Raw genomic sequence first — 14,742 nt, 5'->3', positions numbered from 1 at the left:
CAACTGGAAAACCATGGTGGTTGATTAGGATTACCAAGAGAGTTCAGCAAAGATTTGCAAAAAGGTAGAGAAGCAAACCCTTTGGCAGCTTACCACAGATAATTAAACAATATATTTTAAAATATTTTAATAATTAAACGATATTAGTGACGTTGGAGGTGCATCCATGTGTGGTGGTGGTGACTCTTCATCATCACATATTATTTGTTGTCCTTGCTCCGGCCACGCTTACCACTGATGTTGAAGTGGTGGTAGTGGTAGCCTAAAACTTTTAGGATTCGTATCCTTTTTACTTTTTTAATTTTTCTAAAATCTGTATGTATTATATAAAGAATCCCATCTTTGAATTCAATTTGGGCTTTGGAGAAATAATAATAATTCGATTGGACCCAAAAATTTTATAATTTACATAATTTATCTATATCCTAAAGCCATAGTATCCGACTCAAAAGTTTTTTATTCAACCCATGAAAACATGACTCAATTAATTGCCCAACACTCAAATATGCCCTTTCTTAATTTCTTTTTATTTTTAATGACAAAAATATGGCAGATTGGGTCTGCCTTTTGGGTATTTTTGTTCGTTCGGCCTAGCAAATATTCGGCCATATTGTTGCTCATTGTCCATTGTTGTGTAAATTTAAACTATTTATTTCATATATTAAAAGCATTCAATCATTAAATATGTATTGATATATATATTATTGTCAATAGACATCTTTTATCGATTTGAATATTATGTATATCTAACGCGGGACCGTAATACTCATATCAGAAAAACATGGCTCACTTGTTTGAATTTCTGAAGTGATTTCTGCATTATATGTGGCAGTTGGCCTCGTACTTGGAAGCTTCGGCAATGGTGCTTCAAAATTAAGAACCTGAATTGTTTGCCTTATCGACGGTCTTAAATGCTGGTCTGGATGGACGCACCACAATCCAATCATTAACAAGCATTCCATTTGTTTAGCATTAAAGTTCATACTTAATTTTGGGTCAGCTACATCAAGCAACCGTTGGCTTCCATATGAATCCCACACCCAATCCACCAATGAAACTTGAGATTCTTCATATTTGGACTCTATTGATCTTCTACCGCATGCAATCTCCAATGCCACAACTCCAAAGCTGTAGACATCCGATTCCTTACTAGCTTTTCCCGATGAAACACATTCAGGTGCCAAATAGCCCAAAGTCCCAGCTAAATGGGTGGTTTGTGACGCTTTTTCATGATCCACTAGCCTAGCAAGCCCGAAATCCCCAAGTTTAGCATTGAAACTAGAATCTAACATAATGTTGCTCGCTTTGATATCTCTGTGTAGTACGCAACGGTCACCTTCTTCATGAAGATAGAATAGTGCTGATGCCAGGTCCTGCACAATTTTAAATCTCACTTCCCAAGTCAATAAGGTTTTACCTTTAAAAAGATAGGAATCTAGGCTGCCATTAGTCATTAACTCATAAACAAGTATAAGTTCTCCTTTTTCATGACACTGACCAATAAGCTTCACAAGATTCTTGTGCCTTAATTGGCTAATAATCTTCACTTCAGATGCATATTCCTTAATTCCTTGCTTAGAGGCCTTTGAAATCCGTTTAACAGCAACATAAGTATCCGAGTCCCTTAAGTACCCTTTATAAACTACACCAAACCCTCCTTTTCCTAGTTTTTCACCGTTGAAATTATTGGTCATTTTAGCTATTTGTACCAAGGAAAACTTCCTAAGTTCCATCCCATTTTGGAATTCATCGCAAAAGAGAACACCAGATTCTTCATCATCTAATTTATAACAGCAATTCCACCAAAAGATGCCTACAATCAACAAAGTAGCAGACGTTGTTCCAGCAACGATACCAGCCATTGTATCTGTCGAGATACGACCACCACTTTTTGATGGGGGTTTATAACCTGGTTTAAAAATTATACATATAAGTCAGATACAAAGATGACATGAAAATCTTGGTTCAAATCATTATATACAAGTGTTACTAAGATATCAAAAAAAGAAAAGAGGTGTAGATCTATCCATGGTTGGATATGTAATTTAAATTTCTGGAATATGTTTGCAAATTTACTTACATGTATTTATATGTTATTAATTATTTGGTTTATCTTATCCAGTCTAATGAGATACGGTTATAATTCTCCACAAAATAACGTATCATTATTGTAAAATGAGAAAGATGTTTTGGTAAAGACAAGAAAGAAGGATCAACAAGTCTTCAACCTCGTCCACTAATGTTTAGAAGAATTGATGTTTGCGAAAGTGGTTAATGCCATTACTGAAAAAGAAGCTTGGAAAATTTTGCAAAGTTGTTTTCAACGAGTTGACAAAGTGAAGAAGGTGCGGCTCTAAGTGTTACAAGATGAATTTGAAATTTTGTGAATGAAGTAATTTGAAAAAGAAATTGGATTATTATTGAAGGATGTTGGCTATTGTGAATCAAATAAAGAGATATGGAGAAACATTGTAAGATAATTATGACTGTAAAGATTCTTCTTTCCTTGATTTCAAAGTCTGATTATGGTCTTTGTGTCATTGAGTCAATATTTAGACTGCATGACAGTTGAACAAGTAATAGTTGAGTTACGAGATCAAGAATAAAAATTTAATGGAAGACAAGATGAGTCATTGGAGCAAGTTTTAAAAACCAAGTTATATTTAAAAGATAAACAAGAAGAAAATAATAAAAAAAGTTGACGCTGAGGATTAGAAAGAGGAAGAGGACAAGGCTTTGGCCAAGGAAGATGTGGAAGAGGTGATCATAGTAATTGCAACAATGATAGCGGTAACCCATCAAGTAGAAATTGTGAAAGAGCAAGACAAAATTACTTGAGATCAAGCAAAATGAAGTTATGTCAAGTATAATGTTAAATGCTACCGCTATTATAAATTTGGTCACTTTTCTTAAGAGTGCCAAAATGATACTAATGTAAATGAAGAAAATGTCTATCTCATTAAAGATAAGCAAGACGTGGAGGAACCAACTTTGTTTTCAGCACTCAAAAATGAAGAAATTGAAGATGAAAACATTTGGTATCTTAACAATGAAGTGAGCAATCATGTGTGGTTAAAAAGACCTTTGTAGAACTTGAAGAAATGTTAGAGGTAATGTTTTATTTGAGCACCCATTCTAATTTTTTTGAAAGATAGTATCCATAGTCTTATTATCGATGTTAATTACATTCTTAAGCTATAAAACAACATAATCCTTAAATAACGATATGAAATTTCACATGAAAAATTCTTTTTTTAGTTAAAAGTTTAGAGTTCTAGAGCTTTGATTGCAAGGTATTCATCTCAAATGATTTGATGTTTATGTTGGATATCAAGTCAATTGAAACAAAGTGCTTGAGGGCTAGCATGGAGTATGAACCATGATGTTAGCATACGAGACTGAATCACTTGAATTTTGGAGCAATCAAAGTTCTAGGGGAAAAGAAAACGGTAAAAGAAATTTTGGAGCAATCAATGAGATTAATTGGGGACAGAAAGAGTCAATGGAAGTTGAAAACCTACCAGGATCGAAAACAGATATTGCTGAGATAAGAGGACCATAGATGCTTCTCTCCGGCATAGAAGTTGTCCCTTTCCCGGCCCACCGGAAATGGATCTCCAAAGTGCCATCGGATACATTTACAGTAAATTTTTTTACTATTGGTATGCCTGCCCCTCCAGCTTCTTCTTCAATATTGAAATCCTTCAGCTCCTGCTTTCCCTGCAATTTTTATCCATTCCGTTTATCTCTACTTTACATGCAAGCACATGTTGTAAAGCAATATTTGTTTATATATACAAAATTCGACACTCATCCGAATCAGGATAACATACTCACAAGAATGATATTAAAATATACCTGAATGTACACATCAAATATTCGTCTCCCCAAACTGCTATAAGTTTGATCATCAGTGAACTGAATCTCAGCAAAATGGAGGTTTACTGTGTAAGTTGCATTGGCGAGACAAATTGCATAGTAAGTCAAAGAGCTAGGCGCTAGCCTTGCATTTGTGTAGAGTTCTTCTTCATCACCATCCACAGAAACTTGTCCATTGTTCAAAACTAAGATGTCGTCGGGGAGGTCATCGCTAAGAAAAATTCCGGTGCTGCTAAATGCCCAGTTGGTAGTTCGGTAAAATGTCGAAGGCCCGGCTTGATCGTAATCGGCTTCGTAAGTGGTGTCATTAACAGTTGTTATTCTCCCTCCACAGTTTATATGGACAAAGTGCAAAGCTGAGGAAAAAAACAATCAACAACAGTTTGAATAAAATATAGAGTGTTATGTATATATTAGTGCATAAAATAGAAATACTTACGTTCTGATGTGCAGTTAATTCGGCTTGTCAAACATGGAACAATTCCCCTGATAAAACAATTATAAAGTTAGATGAAAGAGAAAGAGGTAGTTTAATGGTTGTTGTTGTCTTAATACTTACGTGTTATTGACTTTTGCAATGCTTGAGAACAAGTTCCTATAGGTCGATAATGGAGGAAAAATTATAATAAAAAAAAATGACAGATATTTACATAAGAAGGATCCACTAATGAAGTTAGATGAGGAAGTTTACGGGCTATTTTGTTGGCAGTCTGATACACCAGTGTCTGTGAAGTTGTTATATGAAAGATCGCTGCAAATAGAATAGTTTTAGAATATTATTTTCAATAAATGGTTTGTGCAATAATTTTGATTTTGGTTAATCAAACTTGTTAAGCATATAATAAATGGAATTCAACATTAAATAAGAAGTTGACCTTACATTTGTACGTTTGTATTAAGCATCCATGAAGGGACTGTTCCAGTAAAATTGTTTCCATTTAAGAACCTAATGAAAAGAAATCATCAAGTTTTTGTTTTATTTCCATTTGTTCCAGATGAGTATATAAATAAAAGAAAACCATATCCTTACAAATTAGTCAAAGCAAGAGCAGAAAGCTCTTCTGGAATTTTTCCACTGAGTCTGTTAAAGCTGAGATCCCTACAAGAAATTTTATAAAAATGATATTTTATCTCATAAAAAAAATTTATTTATTTCTTGAATAATCAAAAGTACAAATAAGAAAAGGCAAAAGAAAGAATGCATCAAAATTCACAAGTAAATTATGTCCTAATACAAGTTAGAAATGAAAACATTTTATTTAAATATAAGAGAAGAGGTTGCTAATGTTATTATGAACAACTTAAACTAGATTTTTTAGTATTAAAAAAGTGTAATTACTTACAAGACATGTATTGTTGTGAATGACGTCCCAAAAGAAGCAGGTATCTCTCCAATGAGATTGCAACTCCTCAGCATCCTGTAATTCAATCACAAAAGTAATTCTAATATTCTTTTAGAACTCCTCAATGTCTTATAACTTTAATAAATCTTTGCTTTATTTCAAAGCTATGCTTACAGTCTATCCAATTTAGGCAAACTGACATTGATAAATAGTTGTGGAAAACTTGTTTCAGCTCCATTCAAGTCACTAATTATTCTGTAAAACAATATCAAGAACCATATACAAACATAAATCAGAAATTAAATTAATGAATATTGTCACCATCTTTTATGATTATTGGAGCTTACATGTATTCTAAGTTTTCTAAAGTGGCATTAATGGATGGAATTGGACCACTCAAACCACTTGCCTCCATATATCTGCCATTACAAAAAGATGGATTCATTTAATTGACTGATAAAATAAAAAATAAAAAAACTAAATAAAGAAAAGGTTAAATTAAATTCTCACATCTGTTCGAGATTTGTCCAATTTTGGAATATGAAGTCAGGAATCTGTCCTGTAAAGTTATTGTCACTAATCCGACTGTTGAGAATACAAAATATATTGAAATTTACGAATAATTTGTATAAAAAACACTTTATCCAAACATATATATATTCAAACATGAGATAATTTAGTAGAAACGAACGTTAGAAATTAGAATGGCTTACAATTCCTTCAATGAAGTCAGCCTTGCAAATACTTCAGGTATTTCACCAGTAAATTTGTTGGAACTAAGATGCCTGAAGAAACCAGTAAATAGAGATTATATCGTTTATGTGATAAAAATACTGCATGTAATGAAAATTAAATTCAGCTAGAATTAAAAAGGAAGAAAACAGTCTTACAATCGCTCAATTTTGGATAGATTCCCTAGTGCTGCAGGTAAAGTTCCAAAAAGATCATTGTTGTCAAGGATTCTACACAATGTTTTTCGATAAATAAAATTAATTAACCATTAAATATTCATTAAAAAAATGAAAAAAATTTATCATCATTTTATATATTTAATTAAATAAAAGAAATTGATATAATCTAACTCACAAGGAAGTAAGGTTTCTGAGATTTGCTAGCTCTCCTGGAATTGAACCTGTTAATTGATTTCCAAGAAGGGAACTGAAATGCAACACATCTTTTGCATTTAGCAACATTATATTTCATAATCAAAAGATGAACTATTCTATGTTTCTACATATGCATAGACACAAGAAGGAGAGAAACATACATGCTGACGAGTCGCGTAGAACCCCATTCTGGAGGAATGGGGCCACTAAGATAATTTCGAGTTAGGTCACTATAAGAAATCGTTTAAAGCAAGATATTATTAGACATATAGTTAATTAATTGATGTAAAGTTGATGAAAAAAATTAGCTTCATTTATATATCATGAAAAAGGAAATTTTGAAATGTACTTACATTTTTTGAAGGAAAGGGAGACTTGTTAAGTTTGGTGGAAGAGTACCCAAGAGATTTTGTGCTGTGAGTAATCTGATACAAAAATAAAGTAAGGGTTATGTTGCTGAAATCTATAATGAAAATAATCGCATTCAGAATCAATGTTTGTTTCATCGAGTAGTAAAACTTTGGTAATCAAAAGTCATACTTTTTTCAGTACTAACTTTGCTTAAAATTGTATAATATCCACTAGTTACAAATGTATTATTTATCTTTTTAGATTTAGATTGATAAATGATTTTTAAGCTTTGTTGAATCAAGGGAAAGAGTTTTACGTTGCCTATTCTCATTTCCGGATTCAAATTTTCTCGATAGCAGAATAATTAATAAAAGATCTTATATAAAATTTTATTAACTAAAATATATCATGTCAAATCATCAATAATAAAATTAAATGCGCAAGCATATTTGAACCCATTGATTTATTAGAATATTCAATTTTGTGGTTTTGATCTTTCAAATTAGTATTCTTTTCTAAAAATGGGATATTAAAAAAATTACCTATGTGTAATTTGGAGACTATGAATTAAATAGTGATGTGTCTAATTTACATATATATATATTATAATTTATGCAAATGCTTTAATAATTATTAGGATTTTTTATTAGCTCTAGATTGGAATTATCAAAATAATTTATATATTTTAATTAATTTTTTAGTTAATATTTTGAATAATGTTACTTTGAAAGTACAATAAAAAAGGGGGTAAACTACAAAAGTAGTCACTTTTGTTTACCTCAGGTTACATTTTAGTCACTTATGTTTGAAATGTTACATTTTAGTCACTTATGTTATTATTTTGTTACGAAGTGATCACTCTTCCATTAAGTTCCGTTATCTTCCTAACGGTAATCCTACGTGGCAGTCCAACTAGATTTTAAGTGACAACTTGGATTTCCTAATGGGATGAGAATAGATTTTTATTTAAATAAATTTAATTAATTAAAAATTTTAAACTCTAAATCTTAGTTAAAAAACCGTTCATCTCCCCCTTTTTTTTAGTTTTCTTTTTCAGTTGACTAAGAAAGCTATTATCATCAGAATTTTTTATTCACCTACAAAAACAAAAGAGGATTCAATGAAGGGTCCAGGTATGTCTTCTTCATTGACAAATTTATGTTCTAAGACTTAAAATCAAGTGGTTGTCGAAAAATTTATGTAATAAGATGAACTGCAATGACTGCAACATGTGAAAAAATGGTGTTCCAGTTAACATCCTAGAATGAAAAGCCAAAACAATTTGTTTTTGTAGGTGAATAAAAAATTCTGATGATAATAGCTTTCTTAGCCACCTGAAAAAGAAAACTAAAAAAAAGGGAGGAGATGAACGGTTTTTTAACTAAGATTTAGAGTTTAAAATTTTTAATTAATTAAATTTATTTAATTAAAAATCTATTCTCATCCAATTAGGAAATCCAAATTGGCACTTAAAATCTAGTTGGACTGTCACGTAGGATTACCGTTAGGGAGATAACAGAACTTAACGGAAGAGTGATCACTTCGTAACAAAATAATAACATAAGTGACTAAAACGTAACATTTCAAACATAAGTGACTAAAATGTAACATGAGGCAAACAAAAGTGACTATTTTTGTAGTTTACCCTAAAAAAGGTACAAATATTTTAATTATGATTTTAATTTTAAATATTATTAAAATTATCTATTTACAATATATAAAATTTTTAATATAATATGAATGCTCTAATTATGATTCAAAAATGTGTCTTATATTATATTTGAATTGTCAAATAAGTTAATATATATTTTAATTATATTCAACAATTTGATTAATAAATTAAAAAAATAAGTACAATAATTATAAATACCTCATTTAAAACTTTAATTAAAAATGTTAAACATAAAAAATTATATGCAGTGTATGTGATATTCAAGATTTTTAGAACCGAACTATTAGTTAATTTAGTTAGATCATCAATTCATCAGTTTGATTAATTTATATGATCTAATTAAATAAATTATTAAAAAAATTAAAAAAAACAATTGAATCAATTTATATTGAATCTTGAATCAACTAATTTGGTACTACTCTATAGATTGATAGTTCAATCAATTTTTTCAATCGATTTTTAATCTAATCGATTTGATTAATTGAGTCGATGTAATTGAGAGGTAACATTAGAAATTAGACGTAGAACAAAAATGCTAGTTTATATATGATATTAAAAAGCAATAAGGTAGAAGACTTATATTGGATGGTAACTTGTTAACCATTTTCAGAAGCTCGAGAGAGAGGGCCAAACAAATGAAATCGGCAGCCAACATGCGATGTGGATTCCGTTGAATAGTCAGCAGTGGCTGTTAAAAGTAGGTGTACTACGTTGCTATCCACTTCCCACTACACCTATCGGCTCCATTCATGGACTTTGATTTGACATTTATCGAATTAAAATTAAATAATAATATATTTAAATTCAATTATAAAAATATTTTAATAATATATGTATCTTTAAAATATTAAAAAATTGTCCAATTAGATTTTTTTTTATAAAATTATACTTATATAGAATTCGTTGTTATTAATTTATTAATCATATCAAAAACTATTAGCTTTTATTAAAAGAATTACATAAATAGAACCTCATGTGATGGCTTGATAGTTAAGGATGTTCATTACTCCAAGTGTGGCTTAGGTTCGAGTTGTATTGGTTGTTTGAATTTTGTCATATTATTGTAATTTACCAAAAAAAAAAAGAATTACATAAAATAATTTTAATATAGAACTAGTCTCTATACTTTTATAAATTTAAGATTTAATTCTTATATTTTAAAAATTAAAAATCAAATCCTCTTAATCTTTTAATTTAAAATTTGTAGTCTAGTCATCCCATTTTTTTTTTAGCTTTTGTTAGAATTCCTCAACTGAACATATTTGTTTTTTTTTTCTTTTTGTAAATCATATACAACATCATCAATGGTAGCCTAATTAATATGTCAAATTTTGACAAAAATATAAACAAAATTATAATGATTGAACTAAAAATTTAAGATTAGAAAATTAGGACTTAATTTTTAAATTTTTAAATATAATAATTAAATTTTAAATTTTATCGAAGTATAGGAACTAAGTGTATATTATAACCTATTAATAAATCTAAAATTTATGTTATGAGTGGTGCTTTAGGGTTTACATAATTAAAATTCAATGTAGCAAGGATAATGAAATTATTTATGAGAGAAGCATTTCTTATAGTGCATTAATTTATGTGATAATTTTTCTTAAAAATCCATATTTTATGTAAATGTTGTTTTGGCAACTGTTTCGTTTGGATCGAACCCTTAACTTTGAGGGTTTTTTTTTTGGGTTAAATTAACTTGTATATTCTTTAATCCATCAACACTACAAACTAAATTTTGAAATAAAAAATCTTTTCAATTATTTTTTAACCAATAAGAAATAATAGTGTAATGCATTTAAATTCTTACAAAAAAAAAACCATAGGTAATAACCTTAAGGTAGCATATTATCACATATCAATATTTAAGTTTTTTTATTGTACATGATCTTTCAAGTTGACTCACTTTCATCTTTTAGTTTTAAGTTAGATTTTTAACACATATAATATCAAATATTAAGCATTAGCACATGATAATTACACTTATACACAATAAAGTCAGTTCAAATGATATCATTACATATTTGTAAAATCTCGACCCTCTCTCTCTTCTAATAAATTTTAGATATGCTTAATAAAACCATATATAATCCATGAACAAATCTAACAAGCTTAGTCACAGTTCAATGGTTGATAAGTTTTCATTATAATATATATATATATATATATATACTTACATGTGGGTGACATGGCAGGTAGTGTTATTGTTGAAGGAGCAATCACAAGTAACATTATTAGCATAATAACGTGTGGGTTGGTCCAACCAACTATTGCCTCTACTGCATGGATCAATGTCAAAGTTCCAGTTTGTCTTCCCCAATATCTTGCCAGTGCTTCTCAAAGCTTCCACTATAAGAAAAAAAAGGGTGAAATTTACTAAAAGAAATATTTAAGCAAATTAAGCTTCTTTCTAGAGTAATATTATGAATTACCTTCATCATTTGGAAGTGTAGCTCCATTTGTAAGTGTTGTGATGCAACAAACTATGATTAATACTGAAGCAAAAAGGAGTCGATGAATGAACATGTTGGGAGATTTTTGGAGAGGGATTCGAGAGCTCCTTTTTGCTTGATTTGAATGAACAAAAAATTGGGTTGCAAAGATTGGGTTTTTCATAAAGATATTAGACTACGAAATTTTGGGAAGTTTCTTTGAAACTGAATCAAAAAGAAAGAGGAAGAAAATTATCTGGCCGCCTATGGAGAAATATGGAAAAAGAGAGGTAGAGTGAACACTTGGAGATAAGAGAACCAGGCAAATATTGTAATGTGATTGGATGTTTTGTATGACTTTGCAGATGAAAATCCTGTTAAAATATCTTGCATGGGAGGTCCCATATATATACATTTAAGCCAAAAATGTTTATTAAAATAAAACTTATAAACGTACTTATGAAGAGGGCCCAATTTAATTTGAGAAATAATTACTTATTCATATTTACCTTGAGTTGAAGAATTGATACTTCAATAATGATTAAATAAAAATAAAATTTTAAAAATGTATTTAAAATTTTATAACTAGATGAATTGTTAATTTTTTAAATTATTTATTGGATTAATAAAACAATATCCAAGACAGTACCTTTAGGCTGCCCAAAAATACTCCAAAAACAAGAAGCAAAACCAGACAGTAAATAGATCTTAAATCATTTACATGATAAAAAATACTGCACATATAATGAAATGGAATCCAGCTAGAATTAAAAAGGAAAAAAAATCTCTCTTACAATCGCTCAATTTTGGATAGATTCCCTAGTGCTTCAGGTAAAGTTCCTGAAAGACCATTGTTGCCAAGGATTCTACACAATGTTTTTTCAATAAATAAAATTAATTAACCATTAGACATTCATTAAAAAGATGAAAAACAGTTATCATCATCTTATATATTTAATTATATAAAAGAAATTGATAAAATCTAACTCACAAGAACGTAAGATTTCTGAGATTTGCTAGCTCTACTGGGATTGAACCTGTTAATCGATTTCCAAGAAGGAAACTGAAATACAGCACATCATTTGCATTTAGCAACATTATTTTCCATTATCAAAAGATGAACTATTGTATGTTTCTACATATGCATAGACAAGAAGGAAAGAAACATACATGCTGACGAGTCGTGTAGAAGAACCCCATTCTGGAGGAATGGGGCCACTAAGATAGTTTCGAGTTAGGTCACTGTAAGAAAAGTAAGATATTATTAGATATATAGTTTATTAATTGATGAAAAGTTGATTGAAAAAAATAAGCTTCATTTATATATCATGAAAAAGAAACTTTAGAAATGTCCTTACATTTGTTGTAGGTAAGAGACTTGCTAAGTTTGGTGGAAGAGTACCCGAAAGATTTTGTTCCTTGAGAAATCTGATACAAAAATAAAGTTAGGGTTATGTTGCTAAAATCTATAATGAAAATGAGTTTCAGTAAATCAAAACTTTTATTAGATAAATTTTTTTGAGAAGATCAAAATTAAAAATTTTATATTTAAGAAGGTTTAAGATTCTTTTGGAAGTGAAAATGATTTTCTTTAATTTAAAAAATAAAATGGTTTACATTAAATCTTCTACATGTTAAAAGAGATTAAAAAATAATATTACGAGAGTGAATACGCTGCCTGCCTCCACCCTTGCTACCGAACATGGGTCTCACGTGAAAAGGAAAAAAGCTAAATAATTATTAGATATAAATTTCAAATTGAACTATTAAAAGAACATTTATGTTAAAAAAACATCTTATCAATGTTCTCCAAATTGTAAAATATATACAAAATTTTAAATTAAATCTAAAATTTATAAAAGAAATTTAATTACAATTTTAAAAAACAATAAAAATATTTTATATATCTATATTCTATAATATATATATAAAAACACAAATTTAAATAAACTTTTAAATTGACCAATATACCTTAAATTATTAAATTTATCATTTAAAATATTTAATTATTTATAAGTTTATCAATTTTATAAATAACACTAAAAATTTTGATTTAAAATATTTAGTTAAATAAAATTAATTGATAAGAAAATTTATGCATGGTAGTTATAACTAAAAATTCTAATTTTATTAAGATACTTTTATTAAATAAATTTATATAACAATAAATAGAAAAGGTTATGTATTATATTAAATTAAATTATATTTAAATTACTATGTTTTCATTAACCAAAAATGTAAAAATATATTAATTTTGTTTTAGATAACAAATTTTAAATTCTTTATATAATACAAAATTATTTTTCATACATAAAATTTTATAAATAAATTTATATGATTTATTCTTATATTAATTATATATAATTTATGAAATTATGAGCAACATATTCACTATTAGAAAAAAAGGAGGAGGAGAAAATTGAATAGCTAACTGTCTAATTTACATATATAATTTTTAAAAATACTTTAATAATTATGAAGAATTTTTTATTATCTCTTTGAATTATCAAATAATTTATATGTTTTAATTAATTTTTAATTATTATTTTAAATAATGTTACTTTTAGTTATTAATGAAGTAACGTATATCGTACAATGAATAATTATGATTTTATTTTTTTAATATTATTAAAAAATATTAGTCTACAATATATCAATTTTTAATATAATATGAAAGCTCTAATTATGATTAGAAAAATTTTCTTAAATAAATTAATATAATTTAGTTATGTTCAACAATTTGATTAATCAATTAAAAAAATTAATTACAACGTTCAACGTATAGAATCATATACAATAGATGTGGCATTCAAAATTTTTAGAACTGAGCCACTAATCAACCTAATTAAACCATTGATTCGTCGGTCTAACTAGTCCATACAATCTAATTAAATAAATCATTAAAAAATAAAAATAAAAAACTAATTGAATCGGTTGCAAATCTTGATACTATTTTATAAATTAATAACCCAATCAAATTTTGATGTAACTAGTCTAAATAACTATTCAATTAAGAGGTAACATTAGAAATAAGTTATGGACCAAAAATTCAGTATATATAAGATACTAAAAAGCGATAAAGTATAAGGTTTATATTGGATGGTAACTTGATCATGCTCTCAAGCATTAGCGCATGATAATTACACCCATACATAATAGAGTCAGTTTAAGTATCTCATATTTCTAAAATCTCAACCCTCTTTCATTTCTAATAAATTTTAAATATGCTTAATAAAATCATCTAATCAGTTAGTTTAGTCACAACTCAATGGTGAATAAGTTTTCATTATAAGATATATATGCTTACATGTGGGTGACATGACAAGTAGTGTTATCGTTGAAGGAGCAATCACAAGTAACATTCTGGTCCAATGTCCAACTATTGTCTCTACTGCATGGATCAATAATAGAGTTCCAGTCCGCTCCCAATATCGAACTAATGAGGTGCAAAGCTTTCACTATAGAAAAAACAGAAAGTGAAATTTACTATAAGAAATATTTAAGCAAATTAAGCTTCTTTCTAGAGTAATATTATGAATCACCTTCATAATCTGGAAGTGTAGCTCCATTTGTAAGCGTTGTGAGGCAATAAACTATGAATATTGAAGCAAAAAGGAGTCGATGAATGAACATGTTGGAAGATTTTTGGAGAGGGATTCCAGAGCTCCTTTTTGGGCTGAAAAGATTGGGTTTTTCATAAAGATATTACACTACGAAATTTTGGGAAGTTTCTTTGAAAATGAATCAAAAAGCAAGAGGAAGAAAATTATCTGGCCGCCTGTGGAGAAATATGGAAAAAGAGAGGTAGAGTGAACACTTGGAGATAAGATCCCAGGCAATTGTTGTAATGTGATTGGATGTTTTGTATGACTTTGCAGATGAAAATCCTGTTAAAATATCTTGCATAGGAGGTCCCATATATATACATTTAAGCCAAAAATGTTTATTAAAAT

At 28.5% G+C, this 14,742-nt stretch overlaps 1 protein-coding gene across 2 annotated transcripts; it reads right to left on the bottom strand.

Annotated features, from left to right (window-relative positions):
- Positions 1–659: 659 nt before the first annotated feature.
- Positions 660–14,652, bottom strand: LOC107963754 (probable leucine-rich repeat receptor-like serine/threonine-protein kinase At3g14840). 2 transcript variants are annotated; one of them, XM_041104898.1, is made up of 24 exons: positions 14,332–14,652; positions 14,097–14,247; positions 12,148–12,217; positions 11,960–12,031; positions 11,781–11,852; positions 10,790–11,655; positions 10,535–10,706; positions 6,682–6,753; positions 6,490–6,558; positions 6,309–6,380; positions 6,113–6,184; positions 5,936–6,007; positions 5,733–5,807; positions 5,570–5,641; positions 5,397–5,477; positions 5,223–5,297; positions 4,910–4,978; positions 4,760–4,825; positions 4,571–4,630; positions 4,439–4,474; positions 4,319–4,365; positions 3,859–4,235; positions 3,522–3,720; positions 660–1,909 (listed from the first exon to the last, which is right to left on the bottom strand). In XM_041104898.1, exons 6-24 carry the CDS (start codon positions 10,971–10,973, stop codon positions 747–749), a joined length of 3,033 nt encoding a protein of 1,010 aa, XP_040960832.1. In that variant the 5' UTR covers positions 10,974–11,655; positions 11,781–11,852; positions 11,960–12,031; positions 12,148–12,217; positions 14,097–14,247; positions 14,332–14,652; the 3' UTR covers positions 660–746. The 2 variants fall into 2 exon arrangements, with proteins under 2 accessions (XP_040960832.1, XP_040960833.1); XM_041104899.1 differs by lacking the exons at positions 6,490–6,558; positions 6,682–6,753; positions 10,535–10,706; ... (3 more) ...; positions 14,097–14,247; positions 14,332–14,652.
- Between the last annotated feature and the right edge of the window lie 90 nt (positions 14,653–14,742).

The sequence above is a fragment of the Gossypium hirsutum genome, chromosome D11 (assembly GCF_007990345.1).
Source record: "Gossypium hirsutum isolate 1008001.06 chromosome D11, Gossypium_hirsutum_v2.1, whole genome shotgun sequence".
NCBI lineage: Eukaryota > Viridiplantae > Streptophyta > Magnoliopsida > Malvales > Malvaceae > Gossypium > Gossypium hirsutum.
This window is presented reverse-complemented; position numbering and strand designations above follow the sequence as displayed.

Bases quoted from the DNA above. Each gene is read 5' to 3' on its own strand.
- LOC107963754 (XM_041104898.1), bottom strand. From the start codon at position 10,973: ATGAAAAACCCAATCTTTGCAACCCAATTTTTTGTTCATTCAAATCAA. The intron at 4,979-5,222 runs GTAAGTAATTAC...AATTTCTTGTAG, and splicing joins TTCACAACAATACATGTCTT to GGATCTCAGCTTTAACAGAC. The intron at 4,826-4,909 runs GTAAGGATATGG...TCTTTTCATTAG, and splicing joins GCTCTTGCTTTGACTAATTT to GTTCTTAAATGGAAACAATT.